This window comes from Sceloporus undulatus, chromosome 2 (assembly GCF_019175285.1).
Source record: "Sceloporus undulatus isolate JIND9_A2432 ecotype Alabama chromosome 2, SceUnd_v1.1, whole genome shotgun sequence".
Classification (NCBI taxonomy): Eukaryota; Metazoa; Chordata; class Lepidosauria; order Squamata; family Phrynosomatidae; genus Sceloporus; species Sceloporus undulatus.
In genome coordinates this window covers 273,870,075-273,895,414 of record NC_056523.1, presented here as the reverse complement: position 1 = coordinate 273,895,414, position 25,340 = coordinate 273,870,075, and the positions used below count along the sequence as shown (strand labels likewise).

The 25,340-nt window shown below is 40.6% G+C and overlaps 1 protein-coding gene across 1 annotated transcript; it reads right to left on the bottom strand.

Moving 5' to 3' along the window:
* Positions 1-11,827: 11,827 nt before the first annotated feature.
* Positions 11,828-23,810, bottom strand: GIN1 (gypsy retrotransposon integrase 1). The gene is made up of 7 exons (XM_042448456.1): positions 21,482-23,810; positions 20,221-20,414; positions 17,803-18,108; positions 16,286-16,471; positions 16,007-16,177; positions 14,480-14,768; positions 11,828-13,258 (listed from the first exon to the last, which is right to left on the bottom strand). Exons 1-7 carry the CDS (start codon positions 21,618-21,620, stop codon positions 12,975-12,977), a joined length of 1,569 nt encoding a protein of 522 aa, XP_042304390.1. The 5' UTR covers positions 21,621-23,810; the 3' UTR covers positions 11,828-12,974.
* Positions 23,811-25,340: the final 1,530 nt, after the last annotated feature.

Here is a 25,340-nt window from a genome sequence, read left to right as displayed (position 1 = left end):
CGACTCCTCTTCATACCACAGGGTTCTGTCCTGGGCCCAGTTCTATTCAACATCTTCATCAATGACTTGGATAAAAGAATAAATGGCATACTTATAAAATTTGTAGATGACATCAAATTAGGAGGAGTGGCTAATACAGCAAAGGAGAGGATCAAAATGCAAAATGACCTTAATAGGTTAGAAAGCTGGGCCAAAACTAACAAAATGAATTTCAACAAGGAGAAAAAGGAAAATGTACAGATATAGAATAGGGGACATCAGGCTTGATAACAGTACATGTGAAAGGGATCTAGGGGTCTTAGTAGACTACACTGGACATTAGTTAACAGTGTGATGCAGCAGCTAAAAAAGCCAATGCAATTCTAGGTTGCATCAATAGAAGTATAGTATCTAGATCGAGGGAAGCAATAATACCACTCTATTAGTTTTGGTCAGGCCTCACCTGGAAAACTGTGTCCTGTTCTGGGCACCACAGTTCAAGAAAAATATTTGACAATTGAAGCATGCACCGGGGGGGGGGGGGGGCACCAAAATGGTGAAAAGTCTGGAAACCATAAGGAGAGACTTAGGGATCTGAGTATGTTTAGCCTGAAAAAGACAGTTAAGAGGTGATGTGATAACCCTGTTTAAATATTTGAAAGGATGTCATATTGAAGATGGAGCAAGCTTGTTTTCTGCTGTTCCAGAGAATAAGACCCGGAGCAGTGGATCAAGAGCTACAGGAAAAGAGCTATAGGAAGAGATTCCAACTCAACATTAGGAAGAACGTCCTAACAGTATGAACTGTTTGATAGTGGAATACACTGTCTCAGATTGTGACTTAGGCCTGTTACAGACTGCGAAAATAAAGCTGCTTTGGGTCTCTTTGGAGGTATGCTGTTTAAATGATGCATGGGTCCTAAGAGTCTGGAGGTCACGCCAAAGCCACACTCCATTCCTAAGCACTGGAGTGCAGCTTTGGTGCAGCTTCCGGATTCTTAGGATGCAAGCATCATTTAAACAGCATACCTCCAGAGACCCGAAGCAGCTTTATTTTGGCAGTCTGTAACAGGCCGGAGTCTCCTTCTTTGGAGATCTTTATACAGAGACTGGATGACCATCCCATAGGACTGTCTACAGGATGGCCTTTGTGGTCAGTTCCAACTCTATGATTCTAAGATCTTAAAGGCCCCATATAAATCTGGACTTGGCCTGTGGGCTGTCACTTGCCAACAATGCAGTAATATTCAGTCTTGCGATAATAAGGCTGTAATTAGGGCTACAGATTCTCTGTATCATGCAAGTTTTTAATCCGTTAAGCCTTCCTATTGCAAGTCTACAGCTAATAATGTTCTACAAGAAAACATTTGGGAAGGGAGAAGATTATGTTTACTGCTATAGCAGCTTAACTATACCCAGTGCCATATATCTAATATCCCAAAAAGGTGGAGGCTCCTGTTCTTCCACCTTCCATCCTCTTTTAACCTGATTAATCTGATAAACCTATTTTCCAGCCCTTTCTTCAGAAATCTTGGGATCTGTGTCTTGGCCTTCCCCTGGTCTCCTGCCTTGGGATCTCAAAAACAATGCCTTAGAGCAGGAGTTAGGAAAGTGCACCCACAGGCCACATGTGGCCTCTAGAGCCCACCTTTGTCACACCTGAAGGTCCCCCCTCCCATTAAAAAGTTTTTTTGGCCCATTTCTGGGCACTCACTGTCCTAAAATCATATAGAACACACCAAAACGTGAAAACACATGCCAAAAACACCCGCCACTTATTTCTACAGTCACCCTAGAACCCTACACGATCTTCAAATGCCTTCCTTTCCTTCTACAGTCAGTTTCCAAATGGCAACAGGAAGAGAGGTGCCTATACTTGCTGTTGCTATTCCTAGGTTAACAGAGAAAAAGCTTCCATTCCCCCCTGCAATCTTTCAAAATGGCAACAGGAAGGGATGCACCTTCCTGTGTCATTTTGAGAAGGTCTTCAGGGGAAAATAGAGGTATTTTGGTTTGATGGGGGTTGTACCCTGGAGGGGTGGACTGGGAGAGGAGTAGCCCCTGCCTCCAGTTACCCACCCCTGCCTTAGATAGTCTTCTGTATTTTATTGAAGCATATGTGATGCTTATTAGGTCCGTGTCTAGTATGCTGAAAAGGGGTCTGTGATACCTCCTATTTTCCTGCCCCCCTTTTTTCCCCACCAGAAAGCTTACCAACTGTCTTTCATTTTCCCACTATTTTAAACCTAAAGAATCCTAGCAGAAGTGCTTTAGTTTTCTCCTTCCTTGCTCAGGAATCTGAACAGTACTGACTAAAAGAGCCTTTTCCAGTTTCCTAGCCATTTAAAAATACCTTTTTGAGTGATGGCAATACACACACACACACACCCCGCATTTACTTCCAAGATGACCCCTCCCCCAAAACTTGGAACTTCAACTAGAAACTGACAACTTGGACAGCAACCACAAAAGCTGTGACAAAGTCATTGTTTCCTGACAAACCACATTTGTGCTTCTAGGAAGCTTCCCATTTTCCACCCTTGGCTTGAAATTGGGTACTGCAACTTTAATGACAACCAAAATGAATCAACCTTTTAAAATATCTACTATCATTTCCAGGTGAGTTTCAGCTGGGCCATTCCCATTTGGAATTTGCAGTTTGGACAACTGCTAATTTGTTTTGGTCTAAGTGCACGGCTCTTCATTGTTGCCATGACTAAAAAAATAAATTATGCAAAAAACAAAACAAAACAAAAAACCCTCTATACACAAACTGATATTATTTGCAAAGAGCACACAAATACATTTCCAAAGGTTTTCTAATGCTCTGTTATGGAATAGAAAATTGATTTTTTTTCAATGGAAAAATCATGATTGAAATCAGCGCTTGATACCAATGGCTATAAAAGTTACTACATGACAAATAACACATGCACACTATTCGCTGATGTGGTTACTTACTTCAAGTATTATAACCGTGCTGCAGCAATATATGTTAGGTAGCTGTTATAATGCTTCATGGTTGTTTGGGTTCATCTGTTGATGCTGAGTGGTACTTATGACAATGTGGTCTGCTATTAAGGTTGTTGTGGCGGGGCCAAGCCTGATTTGACCCCCACTGATCCTTCCCAGGTAATAGCAACTGTTAGCCAATTTGAATTACCCCCTCAAAGCTGCTTAACATCAATCCTAATACTCGGAATTACATGTAGAAGTTGCTCCTTCCATTGACTTGCATGCAAACTGCTTGTGCTTTTAAATATTTAAAACTTTAAAAAGAATGTTTTGCAAATTAAGCAAGAACAAGTTTAGAGGGTCTCTCCTTTTTTTTCTCTCTCTTTTTTTTTACCTTTCTTAGCCAAATATTCAGGTTTTCTCCCCACCCCGTCCCCACAAACTTTCAAAAATTTGTTGCTGGATTTCACCTGTATGTTGAAATTTGAAATTAAAGGCCTATGAACTCATGGCTTTTTATGTGACCTAAACCAATACGTTTAATCTGTTTGCTTAAAGGCTGCAAGAATTTTCTGTCTAGCACACACAGGCTATTTCACACTATAATAAGTTTGGTTTAAGGAAGGAATTACATAAAGTGGAATCATCAAGTGGAAACAATCTGTTTATTGAAGAGAGATTATTCTAGCTCCTCTTGCAAAAATACTCATTTTCTCTAGAGCTTGTGAAATTACTGTTTGAGAAACAGAGCCGGTTTAGTAGCTTCCTGGAAACTTGCACATTGCTCAACAGGCTTATTTGCATTGGTAGGGGGAGAAATATGCTTCTCTCAACTTTCAAAGTGTTGACTGATCTCGTAGATGTGTGGTTATACCACAATAGATGTACATTTCTTGAACAGCAGTCAGTGGTGTCACTACGGTTGGCGTCACCTGGTGCAGTTGCTTGGAAAGAGCTGCTGAGGGGTGGCAAACTGCCCCTCACATACCCTTCACCACTCTGGCTAGCCATCTGCTGCCCAACCCAGAAATGCCTGCCAAGTGATGGCAACCTACCCTACCCTGGCTGCCCAGACCCAGAAAAGGGGGTTAGCCATGGAGTGCAAGGGGATGGAAGGGAAGGCAGGGTTTGGGCTTTTCTTCTGGCTTGGTTTCCTTGGCTGAGAGAGCCAAGGCAGCGGAGAAAAAGGGACTGGCACTGGCAGTGCAGCTGGAAGCTCATTGCTGACACCGGTGCCCACCCATTCAAGCTTCTCCACGGCTATGTCTCTCTCAGCCGAGGGAGCCAACTAAGTGGTGGGCACTGGTGACTGCAGTGATCTGCTGCTATTGCCTGGCAGCTGGCCAGGCAGGAAAGGGAAGCAATGATGACAGGAAAGGAAAGAGTCCATGGTTCCATTGCTGCTGCTAGCACCTTCCCTTTCTGCCCAGCCACCAGACCCACCAAACATGGAAGGGCCTACCAGTGGAGCAGGATCACACACACACCACAGCAGGTGGAAGGCCCAACCGAGTGTCACCCCCACCAACTCACACACCCCTCGTGACACCTCTGTCAGTAATCTAACAACCCAAGAATATTTGCAAAACACTATTCGCTGATGTGGTTACTTACTTCAAGTGTTTGTATAGAATTAATATATGTAATATGTAATCCAATAATACTCCACTGTCAAAATAGAAACATACATACCCAAAGATGTTTGCTTCCTTGAGAGGCGAGCACAGGCACTGCCGTCACTCAATGGTATGGATGCAGAAAGTCTGTAGCTATACATTAGCAAGGAGGCAGCACTTGGGCCTGGTGGGCTCACTAGAGAAACATATCACCCACTTTCCGTATCACCCACTTCTGGACTGCTCTCCAGAAGTGTTTGCACTTCTTATTTAAAACTGTGAGGATCTTCTCAAAGTAACATGTGATGTGCAACTGCTCCATAGAGCCCTGCCAACTATTGGTACTCTCTCAGTGGAAAATACCACAATAAAAGGGTAACCAGAGAAAGTCGCCAAAGTGTACACATTAGTGTAGTGGAATTTGCTGCTCTTCCGAATACTGTCTGCAAGTTTGTTACCACATACAATAAGGAAGAAACCAGCAAGAAAGTATGCCTCCTCCTCCTCTGCCACTGCCGCCACCGCCACTGCCCTGTGTGAGCCTTTAGGTGACCTATCATTGTGTTTTGTTTTGGCAACACACATTCAGAGGTGGTTTGCCTCTGCCTTTCCCTATGACTGAGAGACTGTGACTTGCCCAAAGTCAGTGGGTTTCCATGACTGAGCAGAGATTTGAACCCTGGTCTACTGAATCTTAGTTCAACATTCAAACCACTACACCATGCTGGCTCTCAGTTACTTATTGCCTTGCTGCCATTTAACACAGAAAACATTTCTAAGCTACTGTAGAAATTAGGATTTCTTTCTAAGGAAACCTGTTTCCAACTCTAAAGGTGGATTATTAAAACTAATGCAACAGTATGCCTTGTCAATACAATCCTGTCCTCTGACACAGAGGTGTCCAGAAGGAGTCCTCAGTGGTGTGGGCCTAGTTGTCTCTGAGGTGGGCAAGCTCCTTGCAGTGCGGCAGTCTTGCAGGATGTGGGTATACTCTCATGATCCAATATTTATCTGTACCCAACATAAGGAGGGAAACAGAGCATTATGCAGAGCAACTGGACAGAACTCTTCTGCTTTTCATTTACTTTTTTATGTGGAATGATGTTTCCCCCTATAGAGAAACAAACATGTGACCACTGCCAACTGGCTTACATGTAGCTTAAAAATACGGTATTGGCCACTGACATTTACCACTCAGTGAGAACTAGATCATTACATGAATACATGTCTTCCATTGCATCCCCTTGGGTTAAATACTCCACCAGGTGGCAGAATTTACACAATAAATAACATATCATTATTCATTCTTCTAACATTCAAGGAGCCAATTTTAACTCCCATTTCTTTTTGTTATTATTTTTTCTTATATCTACAGATCTCTTAAGGTTTATAACCTTAAGAGATCTATAGATAAACTAAACTCTCTTTCTGATTTGATTTCTTCATCATTATCTTTTTAGTCTCTTGTATCGTGTTTTCTTTAAAATATAATAGCATAGCGTCTTTGGTTTTATTCAGTTATATCTTTATTCTGAATTAAATAATCTGTGACTCTCCAACTGAAATTTCTTGTTTGGGAAAAGAAGGTCATAATAACTGGGTTATAGTCAGATATGCTTCTGGGTAAAACCTCTATTGATTTAATAGATTTATTAATTGTTTTGGGAATCCAGAACATATCAATTCTGGAATAAGGGAACTCCAAACTTCATATAGGACTTAAGAAACCTATGGGATTAAAACAAAAAGGTGGCAAGAGCTATCAGAGATTTCCACTAAATCCATGCCTATTTGTTTAAATGGGTCCAAGGGACTTTTTATATACAGTACTAGTTACAGTTATAGAGGGAAAATGCAATGGCAACTTCCCATGGAATCTTGGTACTGGCAGTTTAACAACGACCATCAAGAACATTCAAACATTCAAACATTAGAGCAAATTAGTTTTTTGTGGGTTTTTCAGGCTAGACCAAATTGGCTGTAGGGCTAGGACAGAATAAAGCCATGGCTATTCAGGATAGATGGACCCATCAGTTGACTCATGATTCATCTGCCTCTCTTCTAAGACAGGTGGGGCAAACTGTGGCCCTGAAGAGGTTGTTGGAAAACAACTCCCAGCTGATATTACAATGGCTGTGTTACATCTGCCAGGAATACATGATGGGGGAATCTGCAACTCCCTTATAATTTTATCACATCACATCCTGCAAGGTGCTTTGATAATTTTTGTTAACATTATTATATTTTTAATTAACTGGATAAGGATACATTGGATCCTGACAGAGATGCTGCAATAGGGGAGAAATACAGAAAGAAATTGGCACTTCTTCCATGGGCCCTTGGATTTAATACCAACCTCCTGATTTCAGCGTTTGTGATTCTTTCCACTGGGTACTTCTGGATACTCTAGGACAGGGGTAAGCAACCTTTTTGAGCCGGGGGCCGGGTTGCTGTCCCTCAGACAACTGGGAGGCCGAAGCCAAAAAATAAATAATTAAATAAATTAAATAAATTAAATAAATAAATAAACCGGGACAAATGTAGGACAAAATTTTCAAATGTGGACACTTTTTTTAAAAAGTGGAGGACACGCAAAAAAATTTGCTGATTTTTAAAAAAATGTTAATATAAATGCATGTTTCTGAGGCTTCGATAGACAATTGCCCCTGCGTGCAAGAGGCCAAAGGCCCCGGTGGCAATCGGCGGCAGGACCGGGCTGGGGCCGGTCCCAAGGCCTCGCCAGGCCGCATCTGGCCCGCGGGCTGCAGGTTGCCTACCCCTGCTCTAGGACTTCCATTGGAGCTTTGGACTCTTCACATAATTCAAGTACTCTGTCTTGCTCTCAGAGTCAAATGATTCCTCCAGCTTGATCTTCATTTCGAGGTCTGAATCACTATCATTGACCTGAAACTGTAGAAACTCAGAAGGGTAAGCAAAATGGCTTTCAGAAGGTGCTACACCACTGCCTAGTCCCATTCAAACGAATGGGGTGCACACCCGTTGCGCCGCCGCTCACTCCTGCACCGCCGTGCACGAGCCCCATTCAAATAAATGGGGCTGCAGCATAGGCGGAATTCACCTTACGCGGGGGGGATCCGGAATGGATGCCCCGTGTAAGGCAAGGGCCCACTGTACCATGTTATTTTATTTTATTTTTGTACTTTGTATTCTTCATGATTCAATTTTGATTCTTTCTGTGTTATTATTTTATTGTTAAGGAGATTAATTTTGAATTTCTGATTTGCTATGTTAATTGCCAGACATTTTTCATTGTTCTTTTTGTTGTTGTTGTTGTTGCTTGCTATGTATTTTTTCTTTTTTGCTATTTATTGCTATTGTGATTTGTTATATTATTGTTGTTATTGTTAATTGTTATGCATTTTCTTTGCTGTTGTAACCTGCTTTGATTCTTCGTGATTGGGCAGAATACTGTATAAATAAATTATTATCATCATCATCATCATCATCATCATCATCATCATCATCATCATCATCATCATCCAGCTGTAAGGACAGCTAAAACTATAAATTACAGAATCTGATGCTTTTGAACAGTATTTTGCTACTGAAAGAACTATTTTCTAGTTATGTCATTAACATGGCTTACAGCTGGGGAATTCTCTCTTCTGCAATGCCATTGTTTCACCATCTATATAGCTGCAGGTTCTGAATTCTGCAAATTTGACCTTGACATTGTATGACTAGCAAACAACGATAATTCCACTAACTCATATCTTCTCCTTTCAGCCTCTGAAGAAGGAAGAAGCTGAAACTAAAATAAAAAAACTATTATTATTATTATTATTATTATTATTATTATTATTATTTACACAATGTCTCATAGGGTTTTTTATGTATAGCAAGCCAGTGGTTTGAGCACTAAATTATGGAGCCCAGGGTTTGAATCTTGGCTTGGCCATGTAAACCCACTCGGTGACCTTGGGTAAATAATATTTTCTCAGAGGATGGCAATGACAAAGTCCCTCTGAAAAAATTGCCAAGAAAACCCCATGATAGGGTCACCATAAGTGGAAAACTACTTGAAGGCACACAACAATAGCAACATTCTTAACATCCTTAATCACTTTGGAACACTTCCTGAATTAGCCCAGGAAACACTGTGAAAAAAGTCACACAGAAGGTTCTCATCATGTGGATCAAGAAATAAAAATGCAGTTTAGAATGAGTAAAGCTGCAAGCATCAGTGCTTAATGGCCTGTTTCCAGCATTCTAAAACATATCAAAAGAACTTTATTGACAGGTGTTGTGTATATTCCATATCCAGCTGTTCTAAACCTTCAGTGACTCTATGTACAACACAGAAGAAGTAAACAGTATGTCCTAAAAATAATCTAAATTTACCTCTGAGATAAGCCTCATCACCGCTCCTGTGGACACGATGTAGCACTAACAGTAAGAGATAGTCTGTTGGTCTAAACATGAGATTTGCTGAGGGGCCATGAGTATTGGGAACGTATAACAAATTGGTTAACATGAGCCCTTTCTTACTAGTATAGCAAACTACTAAACCAATACTATTATTGATTCTATTTGATTTTTTTCTTTTTTGAGAGGGCAGGTTCCAGGTTCTTATAGTGCCACCAGTTTGGCTAAAGGTGCCAGAGACCAACCCTCTAAACTTCAATGTGCAAACCCCATATGCTATACAGTTTAACAATCACTGTAGTGAATCTGCATGAAACTTGAGTGATTATATTTGATAATGATAGGACTGATGCAAATTGACCAGAATGCTTGCCACTTAAGATTTTATATCCACTCTGGGTTAAGTTTTATTTCAAAATGGTCACCATTTCTCTGGTTTGGATATCCACAGTTAGAAAAAATGAAATAATAAGCATTGGCCCCATACAGACAGGCCAAAATAAAGCTGCTTTGGGCCACTTTGGAGGTATGCTGTTTAAATGATGCATGCATCCTAAGAGTCCGGAAGCCGCACCAAAGCCACGATCCAGCCCTAAGGACTGGAGCACAGCTTTGGCGCAGCTTCTGGGCTCTTAAGATGTGTGTGTCATTTAAACAGAATAATAATAATAATAATAATAATAATAATAATAATAATAATAAATTTTATTTGTGTTTCCCCGCCTCTCCCATTGGATCGAATCGGAGTTACAGACTAATTAAAAACCATTACACAATCTCATAAAAACATGATAAATAAACTCCAATATAAAATTCTACAAACTCTATGGACAACATACAGCAGGATAAGGCAGGGAATCAATCGCATCGAAAATACTGTTCATTCTACAGAGGGGAAGGCTTGGCAAAAGAGAAAGGTTTTAAGTCTCTTTTTAAATGATTCCAAGGGGGTCATAAGACGGAGCTCCTCGGGAAGACTATTCCAGATCCGCGGGGCTGCTACAGAAAAGGCCATCTGGGATGTGGAGACATATCTGGAAGATGGTATTTCCAACAGGTTCTTCCCGGATGTTCTAAGTGTGCGGGCCGGATTATATGGGGAGATGCGGTCCCTCAAGTATCTCGGGACCAAGCCATGTAGGGCTTTATAGGTCATAATATAGCCTCTGCCTGCCAAGTTGAAGAGCCCTCCCCCCGACCTCCATCTTGAGGAGAGAGAAGCAGGCAAGAAACAACAGGCCTCTGCCTGCCAAGTTGAAGAGCCCTCCCCCCGACCTCCATCTTGAGGGGAGAGAAGCAGAGTTGTTGGTTTTTTTTGTTACTTGCTTTGTTATTGTATATGCATATGTATGCTGTAAACCGCTTTGATCGTAGGAAAAGCGGTATACAAATAAATCATATTATTATTATTATTATAATCACCACTTTGTATTGCGCTTGGAAGCAAATGGGCAGCCAGTGAAGATCTTTCAAGATAGGTGTTATATGGTCAAACCTGGATGCACCGGTGACCAATCTGGCTGCCATGTTTTGTACTAACTGAAGCTTTCAGGCTTGGTACAAGGGTAGCCCCATGTAGAGCGCATTACAGAAATCTAAGCGAGAGGTTACCAGAGCATGCACCACAATTTCAAGGTCCCTTTGGCCCAGGTAGGGTCGCAGCTGACGTATCAACCGAAGCTGATAGCAAGCACTTCTGACCATCGCATCTACTTGAGATGTCAACTGCAGGGCTGAGTCCAGAAGTACTCCTAAACTGCGAACTTCATCCTTCAGGGGAAGTGTGACCCCATTCAGGACAGGTGGATAAATTTCCTTCACTGGGCCTGGGGAACCTATCACCAGTACTTCTGTTTTCTCTGGATTCAGACTGAGTTTGTTTTCCCTCATCCAGCCCATTACCAACTCCAGACAGGCATTCAGAGGAGAGACGCCATCCTTAGACACTGCAGCAGTCAGAGACACAGAGAAGCATATTTGGGTGTCATCAGCGTACTGATAACACCGAGCCCCATGCCTCCGGATGATCTCTCCCAGTGGTTTCATGTAAATGTTAAAGTGGGGGACAAAATAGCTCCCTGAGGGACACCAGATGTCAGTTCCCTCTTAGAGGAGCAAGTGTCCCCCAACTGCACCATCTGGAACCTACCCGAGAGGTAGGAACAGAACCACTAGAGCACAGTGCCCCCGATGCCCAGCTCCCTCAGGCGTTCCAGAAAGATACCGTGGTCAATGGTATTGAAATCCGCTGAGATGTCCAAAAGCACCAACAAGGTCACACTTCCCCTGTCGATGTCCAGACGGAGATCATCAACTAAGGCGACCATGGCAGTCTCAACTCCATATCCCAATCTGAAGCCAGTTTGAAATGGGTCCAGATAATCGGTTTCATCCAAGACTGCTTGGAGTTGAGTTGGAAGGCAACCGCTCTCTCGATCACCTTACCTAAAAATGGCAATAATGAAACCAGTCTATAGTTGTTCCTTACCAGGGGGTCCAGGGAGGGTTTTTTGAGCAACAGTTTAATTATTGCTAGTTTTAAACTAGATGGAAATTTTCCCTCCCTGAAAGATGCATTGATTATGCATTGCAATAATGATGTTACAGCATCACCACCCTGGGCGGTCAGCCAAGAAGGACAGGGATAGAGAGAGCACGTCATCTTCCTAACACTTCCAAGAAGCTTGTCCACTTCATCGGTATCAACAAACTCAAAGTGATCCAGTTTAATGGGGTCCACAGAGGCTCTGGACACCTTTTCTATTGTCTCTGTTGAAATGCCAAGCGTCAAGATCAGCCCTTGTCCGAGAGATTTTATCTGCGAAGAAGTTGTTAATAGCAGGACTTAGTTGGTTCTAAAATAGGGTTCAGAGTGGGAGGAAGCTGAGTCAGCTCCCTGACCACCCTGAACAGCTCTGCTGGATGCAACTCTGCAGACGCAATACGTGTAGCATAGAAGGAATTCTTTGCTGCGCCTATTGCCACTCCATAGGACTTCAAAAGAACCTGATGAAGTGTCTTGTTGGATAAGTGCTGGTGTCTCCGCCAGCTGCGCTCTAGTTGTTGCACGGCCCACTTCATTTCCCAGAGATCTTCTGTATACCAGGGTTTCTTATTAGAAGCTGGCCAGAAAGGACGCTTAGGAGCAATACTGTGTATAGCCCTGGAGAGGTCGTTATCCCAGATGTACAGAATTGCCGTCAGATCCAACCATAGATCCCTCTAAGGCTTCTTGGAACCTTTTGGGTTCCATCAGGTGGACCATCCTAATAGGTCCTCTACCCCCGGGAGGTATTTGGGTAGTTGCCTTAAGTCGGACCTCGACCAGGAAATGGTTCGTTCATGATAGAGCAGAGGTATGTAATACCTCTGCCCATGGACTGTCCCAATCCGTACTGAAGATGACATAGAGTGTATTACCAGTGCAATGCATTGGGCCCGAGACTAACTGGGACAGGCCCATGGCCATCATGGAAGCCATGAACTCCCGAGCTGCACCTGTCAGATCTTGTGAGCCGGCCTCAAAAGGGATGTTGAGGTCCCCCAGAACAAGAAGTCTGGGAGACTCCAGCACCAGTTCCGAGACCAGCTGTGTCAGCTCGGCTAGGGAGTCTGTTAGCCCACGGGGTGGACGATAGACCAACAAAATCCCCAGACTGTCCTTAGCCTTCAGGATCAGGTAAATACACTCGATGAAGTCCGTTTTCTGGATGGGGTTCCTGGTCAAGGTAAGCATGTTTTTATGGACTATGGCAACACCTTCCCCCCGCCCACGAGTCCTGGTCTTCTCCTTAACTGCATACCTCCAAAGTTGCCTGTAGCAGCTTTAGTTTGGCTGTCTGTATGGGGCCATTGTCTCTTGGCTAATCAGGAGGATGAGAGAGGAAGGAGGTGCCACTGCATGCAAACATAGTTTTTATGTGTAGTCATCTAGATGAATCTAGAAGAATCCAATATTTCGTTCTTGTCAAATGTAACAAAGAGTCCTTCAAACTAATTTGTAACATGTACTCTAATTCAAGTCTTTCTATATTTAGTTCAAGTAGCCTCAGCTTTATTTTGCAGAGTCCAGTCAGTTGCAGACCATTGCTCTGAGTTCATAGTAGTTGTTTCAATGGAGTCGGGTTCTGTAAATTCAGGCAGTGCACTATTTTCACATGCTGATACTACGAGGTCCTTCTCTAGTAAGTCAGCATCAGGAACAAGAGGAGGAAGTCCTTTGGGGGAGAATACATCTTTGGAGCTCTGCTCTGTGACTGTTTCAGCTGAACCGACATAGTCATGGTCAGCCACTATGGCATTTGGACAACCTTGGTTGTTATCTGCAACAAGTAAATAAATCTAGATTAGAGGTAATTTTACCCACACTTGGGCATTATCAGGAAGAAAAATCAATGAACTAGATCCCAGTTTGATGGACAATGATGTTAAATGAATGGAAAATATGAGAATGGCCTGCATCATACAAATCCAAATCAAGAGCAAGGAAGAATAATGCAGATTTACCAGTACAAGTATACCTCTATCCTTATGGCACTTTCTGATGGTCATGGGCAAAGCTGTTCAGAAGGAATGGAATTTCTAATTTCAAGCATCTGATGTAAAACCTAAATTAATTTTTTGTGTATGTGAAGGGATTGCTTGAAAAAGTGTTTAAGAGACCATTAACTGTTGTGCTTCCTATCAAACTTCCTCCAACTACAGGCCCATTTTGTGTTCCAGCTCAGATTGTTGAACTCTGCAGCTGTCGGTTCCTTTCTAAATACGATGCTCAATGAGTCAGCAGTGGTTTAGAGGAAACGAAATTGCACTGAAGAAAATGAAATTGCTGACCCTGTCATGACTAGAATGGAGAGAGAAATTAAATATTTCAATTATCTTCCTTCAGCTAGGACAAAAAAGCCAGAACTGTTTACTGACGTCATGAAGATACTCATTCTCTGAACAAGCGAGTGGAATATTTTATGAGATGGATGTAGCACAGGTGCTTTGAACAATATGCGGTATTCAGCTATTCATTAGTTTCACTAGATGGCTGCAGCAGAATAATTTGAGTAAAGGGAAGAAGAGAGAGGAAGTACTTGATATCTCATTTTGCACCTGAACCTTGCATTCAGTGATTGCATAAGAAAATTTTAAAAAAATTCTATTCTGTTCACAACAGTAGTTTTCTTCTCAGCAGACATCCCTTTTTGGACAATATGCACAAAACATTTTTACAGCCAAACCAAAGTAACTGGTGTATTTACAAAGCTTCCTTAATCCTCAACATGATCCCCACTATTCAAGCAAAGGGTATACTTCAACACATGGAGAACCAGCATGTTTAGATGCCATTAGAGGAACATGGGAACCCAATTATACAGAGAAGGAAACCTTGATTTTTTTAATTTACCCACATACTGTTGAAAGAACATATGAATACTAAAAGCACTGCACACCTTTAAGACTAAAGAAAATCAAGCTGTTTTTAAGAAAAGCTCTTCACTTTCCATTCTCTTATTTAACAAAAGGAAAAAGATAAAAGGATAACTGTATTTTACCTTCTTTGTTTGATCCTCTTATATATGGTTTCAGATGAGATATTTTAATAGGTCTTTTCAGCCTTGAGCCTGCAGCATCTCTTAATACTGCACAGCCATTCTCAGTGAGGTAGTCTATAATACAAGGACCAACCCATTCAGACTGGAAGCGGCCATCTTTCCACCAGTTTTTCCTTTGCCTAAAAACTTCATGACCCACTTTAAGGAGAAATGGGTTCAGTTGCTTTGGCTTCTTCCTAACAGGGCCCTTCTTTCCACTCTGCTCTTCTACAGGCATTTTCTTTAGATCCTAAGAAGAAAAAGAACTTGTTACAACTTTTAAAGGTTCAGTTCCTCGGAGTCAAGTGTGCTTTTTCAGTGCATGTGACATCTGCAAGGACCCTCAGTCCATTATGTTCTTTGACTGTATTGCATGTTTTTCTATCAGCCTTCCTTTTTGCAATATTACATTTACTGATCAGTTAATTCAACAAACTATAGCTGAATTTAGGCTTTTTAACCAGCAATTTTATAGAAGACTGGGAATCTAGAATTTAGGAATCATTGGCTAGGATCCCATTGGATTCTTGCACTGATGGAAAAAGCCCATCCTGGAGGAATATGACCCCTCCACCATGAAGCCCCTGTGCAGAAGTAACATGATGCCTTAATTTTATCTCTTGCCACCTTAGCACTCCATGACATTTGAAACTTGATCTGAACAGTTTTCTAGTCTTTTGGAAGAAATATTTAGGGCACATGAGGGCTTCATGGTAAGGAGAAATTAGTCAGATGCATGATTTGTCGAGGGGCTTCTGTCAGTCCAAGAAACCAGTGTGTGTGCGTGTGTGTGTGTGTCTTTGCCTGTCAATTTATAGTGACCCCATGAATTTCATACATTTTTCTTTTACAAGGAATACTCAGAAATGATTTTGCCAGTTCCTTCCTCTCAAATATAGCCTGCAGCCCCTGGTTGACAATCTCCCATCCAAGTACCAACCCTGATTAGCTTCCAAAATCAGAAGGGATTAGGTTCCTTTAGGGTATTTAGGTCCAACATAATATTATAATATTCCAGATGAAAGACAATTGCTGCACACTTTCGTAATCCACAAAGCAAACAGCTGTGTAACTATTGAACCACAGGTTTGTGACACTGCAGAATGTAGTGTATCTGAGCTATGGGTCATGGCTCAGTGATCATTCTTTTCTGTTCTCCACATTTAAAATGTTCTGAATAAAGCTGATGTGCCTTTACCAACTGCATCTATAGTTCCTGTTGCTGTGCATTTCATAGGGAACCTAGTGCTGTGTTGAATAATCTGATCATAGGAGGTAAGTTTTTCTCCATGTATTTTGGAGGTTTGGGTGAAGCTTAATCCAATATGTTGTGCCTACTTTTAGAAAGTATTATCCTTTTTAGTTCTAAAAGTTGCAATTATGAATGCATGAAGAACACATTTATATTTGTAATATATAAATAGGCAGAGATATACCATTCATTCCTGTATTTTTTTTATCTTTTTCCTAAAAAGAAGAGAGATTTACCTGGCAATTAGAAGCTGTGCTTTCCTGCACTGTTCTCTTGTCTTGTTTTACTGCAGTAACAATTCTACCAAACATGCAGTCATTCCTTCCTTCCTGAATCTCACTGAAAGGTGGAGGCATGTGTGGGTTCCGTTTAAACATTTCAAAATATGGTGTATTATGGTTAGTTTCCTATTTAAAAAGGGAAGGAACACAAAGAAAACATGTTTATTTTTGTGCTGATACAAATGTATAATTAGCTCCAGTTTATACAACAAATAAAGTCTTCTCTATACATACTGAAGGAATCAAGTTGAATGCATAAGCAATAGCTTGTAAATGGTCATCCCAGTCTTTCTTGTTCTCTGTACAGTATCGCAGAAGGAAAGATCTGACAGTCTTGCCAATTTTATTTTCACAATCAGTTTGAGGATGCAGCATTAATAATTCCTTTGTCCCAAAGTGTTGAAACAGCTCACAGTTGACCTTTAAGAAAAGAAAGTTGTTGTTTTTAAAGCTCTCCATATTGTTATTTTACCTGATAAACTGAAACTGTTCTTTGTAATAGTGTATCTGTGTGAGTATAGGAGTGTTCAACAGAGACCTAGGTCAATGGTGGCAAACCTATGGCACACGTGCCAGAGGTGGCACTCAGAGCCTTCTATGTGGGCACGCATGCTGTTGCCCCAGCACAGAATTTGCCAGAGTTCATTACTAGAAAGCCAGAGGGATGTGGCACTTTGCAATAAATAAGTGGGGTTGGGGTTGCAGTTTGGGAACTCGGTCTGCAAAAGGTTCACCATCACTGCCCTAGGTGCAGTTACAACAGGTGTCTGTAGCAGATACTAATAATCACTGTTGTTTCTTAATTAACATAAGGAATATAAGGAATAGGAAACTGTTCTCATAACTGTAAAACAGGGATGAGGAATGTACAGCCCACATACTAGAGGAACCCCCAGAGCCATTTGTGTGGACCCAAGGGTCCAAAATATATTTTTTTAAATTGATGATTATTATTATAGCTAACAGAAAGTGAATCTGAAATTGCCTTTTGGGCACTTCCTGTTCCTAAAGAGGTCATTCCTGGGCCTAAAAGTGCCCAAACATGCTAAAAGTGTTCCCAAACTTCCATAGGCACTTCGGGATCAAAATGAATTTTTCAGTGACAGCACAGTGGTAGTGGTGCCCTCTGAGGTTTCCTACCAGGCCAGTGTGGCCCCCTAACACCGAACAACTGCCCACCTCTTCTCTAAGACATGACAGTGACGAAGATGTGCTTATTTTCAACAGGCAATACAAATAATGGGTTTACATGTGCCATTCCACGAAATTTCAGCAATGCTGCATGTATTTTGTAAGTACCTATGAAACATCATGAAATAATTTTGGCAATACTTCAACCTTTGCAATGGGTGTAAGTGTTGCACTGTGACAAACTGTAAAGTGTCACTCTCAATGACACAATCTAGCTAGCGTGACAGAATATTCCAAAAATGGGTAAATCAACCATAAGGTTTAGATATAATACAAGAGCTCCCAAAGGCCAGTTGATCTGTTGTTCCTCCAGAAAAAAAAGGAAAGATGCTGGCAGGATGGCACTAAAGTTGCCAAAGACCTCCCACCCAGTTTGCCCATGAAAGGCTCCACAGGGGTGTAAACATCTTAGGAATGTAAACCTCTTAAGATTTTACAGGTAACCATCTCAAATATAAAGAATGTACTGTACAATACTCTGTTCATAGCACTCATGATTTCACCCACACTCTCCAATGATGTTAAACAATCCTTTCTTTAGAAAAGCTCTCTCCACTTACCTGTTGAACAAACTCTTCTCCCTGATCTATAGCAATCTTCTGAGGTGGGCCATAACAGAATGATGCCTTGATAATTGCCTTTGTCACTTCAGCTGCTGAAAGCTCATGGAGTGGCAAAGCCACAGCCCACTTACTGAAGACATCTGTCAGAAGCATGACATACAGATTATTTTTGCTGGTGGCACTGAAAGGTCCCATTAAGTCTATAATAATTACAGTCCAAGGCTCCTCTGCCTTAATAGTGTGGAATTTGGAGGCTGCAAAGGTCGTATTCTTTGCTAACTGGCAGTGTTGACAAGCATATACCTGAAGAGGAAAGTAATGAAATAACTGTTAGTATTACTCCTGCTCATATGTGTTTCAGTTTTCCATAAACAGTTACTTGGATAGTATCAGTTGTTCTAACAAGTGGTTGAAGTCAGATGGACCACATGATATGCTGTTGAAATTTTTATGAGTAGCACTTATAAATATCACACAAATCCACATCTTGGGTTACAAAAAACAACGGCTCAGGGAGAAAAAAAGAAGACATGCAATTCAAGTTGAATTTCTTGTTATACAGTGCACCCTTGTTTTGCGCGGGGGATCAGTTCCGGACCCCCCACATATGCTCGAGCCCCATTACAAGTAATGGGCTCGTGCTAATGGTGGGGTGTGGCGGTGGCGCACACGTGCACCATGGGTTCACACACCATTGTTTCTTCCGGCGCAAGACACCAGAAGAAACAGCACTGCTTTCAGCATATGCTGAAAGCAGCGTATATTGCACCCACGTATGACGCAGGTGCACTGTAATTTGTCCATTCACATTGCCAAATAGACCTTTTATTTAGTTGTTGAAAACCTTAAAGAAGCAACACAGCTGCTGAATGCTAGAATAGCCAGAGCTGTTCTAGCATATGTTACCAGGCCATGTTGGCTAATGTGAAGAGATTACTGGTTGGGTCCAATTTAGCCATGACTGGACAACTTGTTCAGAACAGAGGGCCACATGCTGTTGACTCACTCCAAAGCAGAAAGTTACAGTTAATATATAATCTTTAAATACACAGTTATTCACAGACAAGAGCACTCCAAAATGCAATGGAAGCAATTTGTTGAAAATAATATAAAATCCAGAAATGGAACTTGGTTTTTCTGATAATATCTTTCCGTATTATAGAGACCCAGGGTGGGCAAACCACCAACAGTAAATCATAATTAAATAACTCCTATTCGATTAATTATAACCACTATGTATAAGCCAGGTTCAAACTACTTTTTAGTAGTTTGAATCATTTGGTAGTTATCCTGGAGATAGTACGTAATGCTATAGCAAACCTCTAGGAAAAGAGAGTTCTATATAAAGAGTAACAATTACAGTTGGCCCTCCATTTTCATGGGAATCCATTCTGGAACACCCCCCCCCCCCCCCGCCAGAGCAGAGATTCATCTATATTCAAGCCCCATAGGCTTGAATGGGGCATGCGCCAGCAAACGCACACAGGGCATGCACTGTGGGGGCGCACCCCACTGAAAATAACGAAGGTTGCTCTTCCGTGAATATTCAAGACCATGGATCTCAACTCCGCGAGAAAGGAGAAGTGACCGTACAACAAATACATGTTATGGGTATTTATATTGGTAAACTGTCCTGAGAGACAATGTAATGATGTGGTTTGAGCGTTGGTCTGAACCCCTGCTCAGCCATGGAAATCTACTGGGTAGCCTTTGGCATGTCACACTCTCTTAACCTCCAAAAAAAGCAATGGCAATGGCAAACTTCCTTGAATAAATCTTGCAAAAAAAAAAAAAAACTCTATAAAAGGGTTGCAGTAAGCTGAACTCCACTTGAAACACATATCAACAACAACAACAAACTGCTCCAAGGGCAATTTGCCAATTGGGTGGTATTAAAAACCTCTTAACTAAATAAAATGTGCTTGCAGTCTAACCAGGCTAACTAGCATAATTAGGCTCCTAGAAGGTACATCGATGACTCTGCTCACAGGACTGCCTTGATTAAATTGATAGATCCTGATGATTTCCACGAAAACTATTTCAAACAGTCACTGGATCAATGGTTTGTCCAGACAGAACTGGTGTCCTGCAAGGGGGTGGGAGGGATCCGTATTCTGGCTACAACATGACATCCATATCTTTTCAATGCTGATATGTCACTATTTCTTTACATTATGCCAGTGCAGCTATTGGCACAACACATTTAATGTAGCAAGTCAGGCCTTAATGCTAGTTTGAACTCTAGTTTGAAACAAAACATATTGGATGCAAAATCTGTGCAATTAGGAAAGAGAAAAGCTTCTAAGTACAGTGAGCACCACAACCTATAGAGAGGGTTTTAAAGAATCACTTAGCCAATATTCATACTGGCACAATTTCAGTAACATAGACAAGATATGTCAACATGACCCATACCCACTGTTTAACATCGCTGGTTACTGAAGTCCAATAATACTGAGATTCCACCAGGGTTAGAGTCCTTGATATGCCATGATGTGTACTGGCATGGTTTTCATGGCAATTTTCTAAAACCTTTCTCTTTTCTTCATCAGAAAAAATTACCAAGCGCATTTGCCTCTTGTCTTTTCCCACATAGAACAGTTTATTATCTGAAAGACAACAATTGTGTGTGCTGTGTTATTTTATATTATATGTTATGGGTCAGCTTAGTTGGACTGTTCAAAACTACTAAAGAATACTTTTCAGCATGCCTAGTCAAAACAGATAAATTCATTCTGAAACAGTAATATATAATGTGACTTTGGTGCTTGGCACAGTCAGTAAGATTATTTATTGAGGGACTCTGCATGGGAAAAAATTGAAATAGAGAGAAATCTCAATTTTTATTCTTCTTGTAAAAAGCAAAAGTATAGTTACCATGACAGAACAGTACATTTGAAAACATTCAGACACAAGCAACAATTTATTTTATTTGCTAAATGCAGACCTTCACCTTCAACCCTGCTGTTCCCAGGGCAGCCTACAAATAAAATATTTTTTATTGTTATGACTCAACTATATAATAAAGAAAAATGGATAAAACGACTACAAAATGCAGCAGTGCAAACCTGCAATAAACTTTAAGGGAATACAGCAGAAATAAACCATCACCCTTGACAACTTTAAATGTTCAAATTCCTGGGAAGAAAAGCTTGTCTGGTGCTAAATGACATCAAAGCAGACACTGGAAAGGAAATTCCAAAGTTGGGGGGTCACCTTTGATATGCTATTGCCTCACTCATCACCCTATTTCTAAAGCAAAGCCATCCAGAGAAATAAATCCAATGACAATCTCGGTGACTCAGTGGATTGATAGAGACCACAGCCCAATAGATAATATGAATCTAGAAAGAAGCATGATAAATGCAGTTTTATGACTCTATGAACGGACACCTCTGAAATGTGCTTAGTTGTGACTAATGCTGATAGGGGCTAAATTAGATAGCATTGGGATCCCTCCAATTCTATGATTTTACGAAAAGTGCACCATTACTGATTTATATAAACTTGTACCCAGTATTTTAATTTCTTAATGTCGAATCCCTTTCTCTTCAATAAAATCAATTTTGATTTTATTCTTCATAGGTATGATGAGGAACCTCCTATTTTATATTTGGAAAGTACCAGTTAAGCACACTGTAGCACCCTTAATTCCCACGACTTTATATCGGCTTACTTTTGAAGATAAACTTTTTGGCAGCTCTTCTTATTCCACTCCTTTCACTTGGTAATGTTGTGGGATGGTATCCACCTGTTTGTTTGTAATATGAGATTTGTTTCAGATGGAGTCCTCCATTTTTGCCACTACGGACCATTGCTGTTCTGGATGAAATAAAAGCACTTTACACAAACCAGAAACTCAGGATTTGAAACAAATACAACATAGGCAGCATGTTTTTAATTGTAGCTGAGCATTCTCTTCTGTATTGTTGTACTTGACCTAAAGTTCATTTCAAGTTCATGAACACCAGAAACAGAGTGAGCAAGTACTGGGCATTCACACTCAGTTTCAAAGGCAAATAGGTAATGTAACCAATAGCATGCAGGCACAATAGAAACATCACATTGTAATATCCAATTATGAAATTTTACTAATGTATATTTTTTCTAATGCTTAGCCACCAAAAAGTATTGAGGAGATAAAAGTAGCTAGCTGCACCATGCATTTTGATACTAAGTATGGTGAGCCTGTCATTCGTTGCTTCCTTCAGATATTTTTCTGTTAATAAACACAACTGTGAGCCAGATTTCTAGTCCTGTTAAATGTTCTTGGTGATTTTGTAGAACAAGACGTACTGACGGCTGAATCTCAAGTAGGGAAAGAAAGAATATTCAGAAATATTTGAAGAGTCTGGAAAGCTGAACCAAAACAAACAAAATGAATTTCAACAGGGATAGAAGACTAGATAAGCAAGAATCTTCACAGTTTCTTATTCTACATAGGAAACAAGTTTCCTACACAGAGAACAGCTTTTTAAATAAAGAAAATAGCATTTCAAATACATACATTTAGATCCATGGCTATACACACTGGATTGATCATGACTAATTGATTTCAGCAATCTTCTTGAGGTTGGCTAAAATGGCTTAAAAGTTGGTTTAATTCTTATCTTTGTAGCTGTTTTATTCTATTTGTTTTTATTTACCACTTCAAGCCTTACTCAGTACTAGAAGAGTGGCTAATAAGTCTGAATCTTGTACTTAATATTATATCCTGTTATTTTATGTGACTATGTCAGATATTGCTAAATTTGGAACAAGTATATAAAACAGGAGTAAACAGACAGAACATAGAGAGAAGACTAAAACAGTGCAGTTGTTGTGCCCACTACATAACATGTGAAAGGAAACTCTGAGTTGGTGTAAACTTTAGGGTGATTTTGCAAACAGGAACATAGGAAGTTGCCTTTCACTGAATCAGGCCATTGAGCGACATAGCTCAGTATTTATAACTCTGACTCAGCAGCTGTTTAGAGTTTCAGTCAAGATGCTTTCACAGACCTGCCTGGAAACTCTTGGTATTCCCTGGTAGTCTTCCATCTAGTCATGGTCCAACCATGTTTACCATCCATAATCTGACAAGATCAGGTGTTTACAGAGTGGTATGGTGGTATGCAGTCCATGACTTAGTGATTGCAATATGAGGCCCTTTCACGCTACACAATTATAGTTCTACGATTCCACTGTAACAGCCATGGCAACATCCTGTGGAATTGTGGGATTTGCAGTTTAGAGGAATATTTAAAACTCTGCCAGAGAGCAGTTTGTTGTTGTGTGCCTTCAAGTCATTTCCAACTCATGGTGACCCAAAAGGGCCCTCTTACATTGTTTTCTGCTAAGAATGTGTGACTCACTCAAGGTCTCCTAGCGGGTTTCTGTGGCCAAATGGGGAATCACACCCTTGTCTCTAGAGTCATAGTCCAGTGCTCAAACAGCTACACTATACTGTCTCTCGCAGAGAGCTCTAGTCCCTCATCAAACTACAACCAGCATGATTCCACAAAATTTTGTCACAGCAGCTAAATTTGAATCACACTGTGATCAATGTGTGAAAGAGCTCACAGAGTGATAACCTGCATGCAGAATTAGTTATCATAAATTAAACAAAATGTTCAAATTATATCTCTGTCTCAAAAGAAAGAGTCAAATGTTCAAATGCAAGATACTATTAATGTTACCAAGAGATAAAATACTGAGTCATATGCATGCATGTGTGGGATCAGCCATTAGTGCCTTTGTGTCTTTTTAAAGTCAAAGAAACATAAAAATGTGCAGCTGAGATATAGGAAGATTTTATGAACTACATGAGAACTAATTAATGTCCTTGTTCCATTCTACTTCTCACAATCAAGACTTTAAAAAAAACACAAATTGAAAGATCTTCAAATGACTATTTAAACAGAGAAGGTAAGCTATACATCATTGTATAAAGTACTACTATGTTGGCCAAAACCCAAAATGAATAAAGCACACAAGTCATTTTCAGCAGCTAAAAAGCATAAGCTTAACAAGGTTGCTTTTTTTTGGGGGGGGGGGGTCCAGCCTCAATTTCTAAATCGGGTATTTGTGTGTTACTTTGAAAGGTGACAATTATGCCACTTTTATTCTGCTTATTTTCTATCATGCAATTAATTTCTGTTTCACACCTAATTATGTCTGCTCTATTTCTGTAGTCATAGTACTTCACACATTGTTAGTGATTTGCATACCACCTGCATCATATTTTACAGGTTAAATATTAACTTCATTTAAAAATATACAAAAGTAAAGCTGATCTACTGGCTTTGGTTTTTAAAATATAAGACTTACATACTGTATATGGCATCTGAGGGGAAAAGGCAGAAAGTGATCACAAGACCCAAGAGAAAGAAAACAGTTTGCCTAGATACAGAAAAAGTTGTAGGTTCCTAGTGATATCAAATTAAATATGTGCAAAACATTCTGAGCCGTGTTCCAAATATCTTGATATGTTGTGCTAGGACAACAGCCAGCCAGAACAAATGTGATCTACATAGTTTGGAAATTGTGCTTGCTAATTTTGGTGAATTTGTTTTATGTTAAGGTCAATTCTTGTTCAGTAGCTGCACTGCTTGCTTGGATAAGAATTGTATCTGAAGTTGGTTTAATTGTTTGTTTGGAGTAGCTAGGCTACTGAGCCAAAGTCTACCAGGCACTGTGTCATTAAATTGCCGGGTTCAGTTTACTTTCAGGATACATCTACACTCTAGAAATACAGTTTGACACCACTTTCAATGTTGTAGCTCCATCCTATGGAATCCTGGCATTTGTAGTTCTACAGGCACTTTAGCCTCCTCTGCCAACGCGTACTCATGCCTCACAGACCTCCAAATCCCAGGATTCCATAGCATGGCGCCATGGCAGTCAAAACGATGTCAAACTGCATTATTTCTACAATGTCAACACACCCTAAGATTCTAGTCATGAACCTTAAACTGTTTTTTAAAAAAACCCTTCCCCTTTAAAATCCCAAGGAGGGAATAACCACAGCATTATTTAACCAAATATACAAGTAATATTAGAGACAATCGATATACAGGTAAACCTATTTAAATTGGTCATAAAGGCCTGTTACAGACAGCCAAAATAAAGCTGCTTCGAGTCACAGTGGAGGTATGGTATTTCAATGATGTATGCGTCCTAAGAATCCAGAAGCCACACCAAAGCCATGCTCCAGTCCTTAGGGCTGGTGCGTGGCTTTGGTGCGAATTCTGGACTCTTAGGACGCATGCATCATTGAAACACCATACCTCCACTGTGACTCAAAGCAGCTTTATTTTGGCTGTCTGTAACAGGCCAAAGTTTAAGCAACAGCTGCTTTAAAGGAAAAAGCAAATATAATGAAATGATAAAACTTTAATTGCCAGTTAAGTGTCTTTTCAGCTGATCTCAGGCTGCAAATGCTTAAGTACTTAGAACTGATGAACAAACCCAACAAGATGCTTGGATGCATGTGTCTATGTGCCTTCAAGCTTGACTCTTACATTGTTTTTTTTTAAGGCCATAGCTATAGGCGA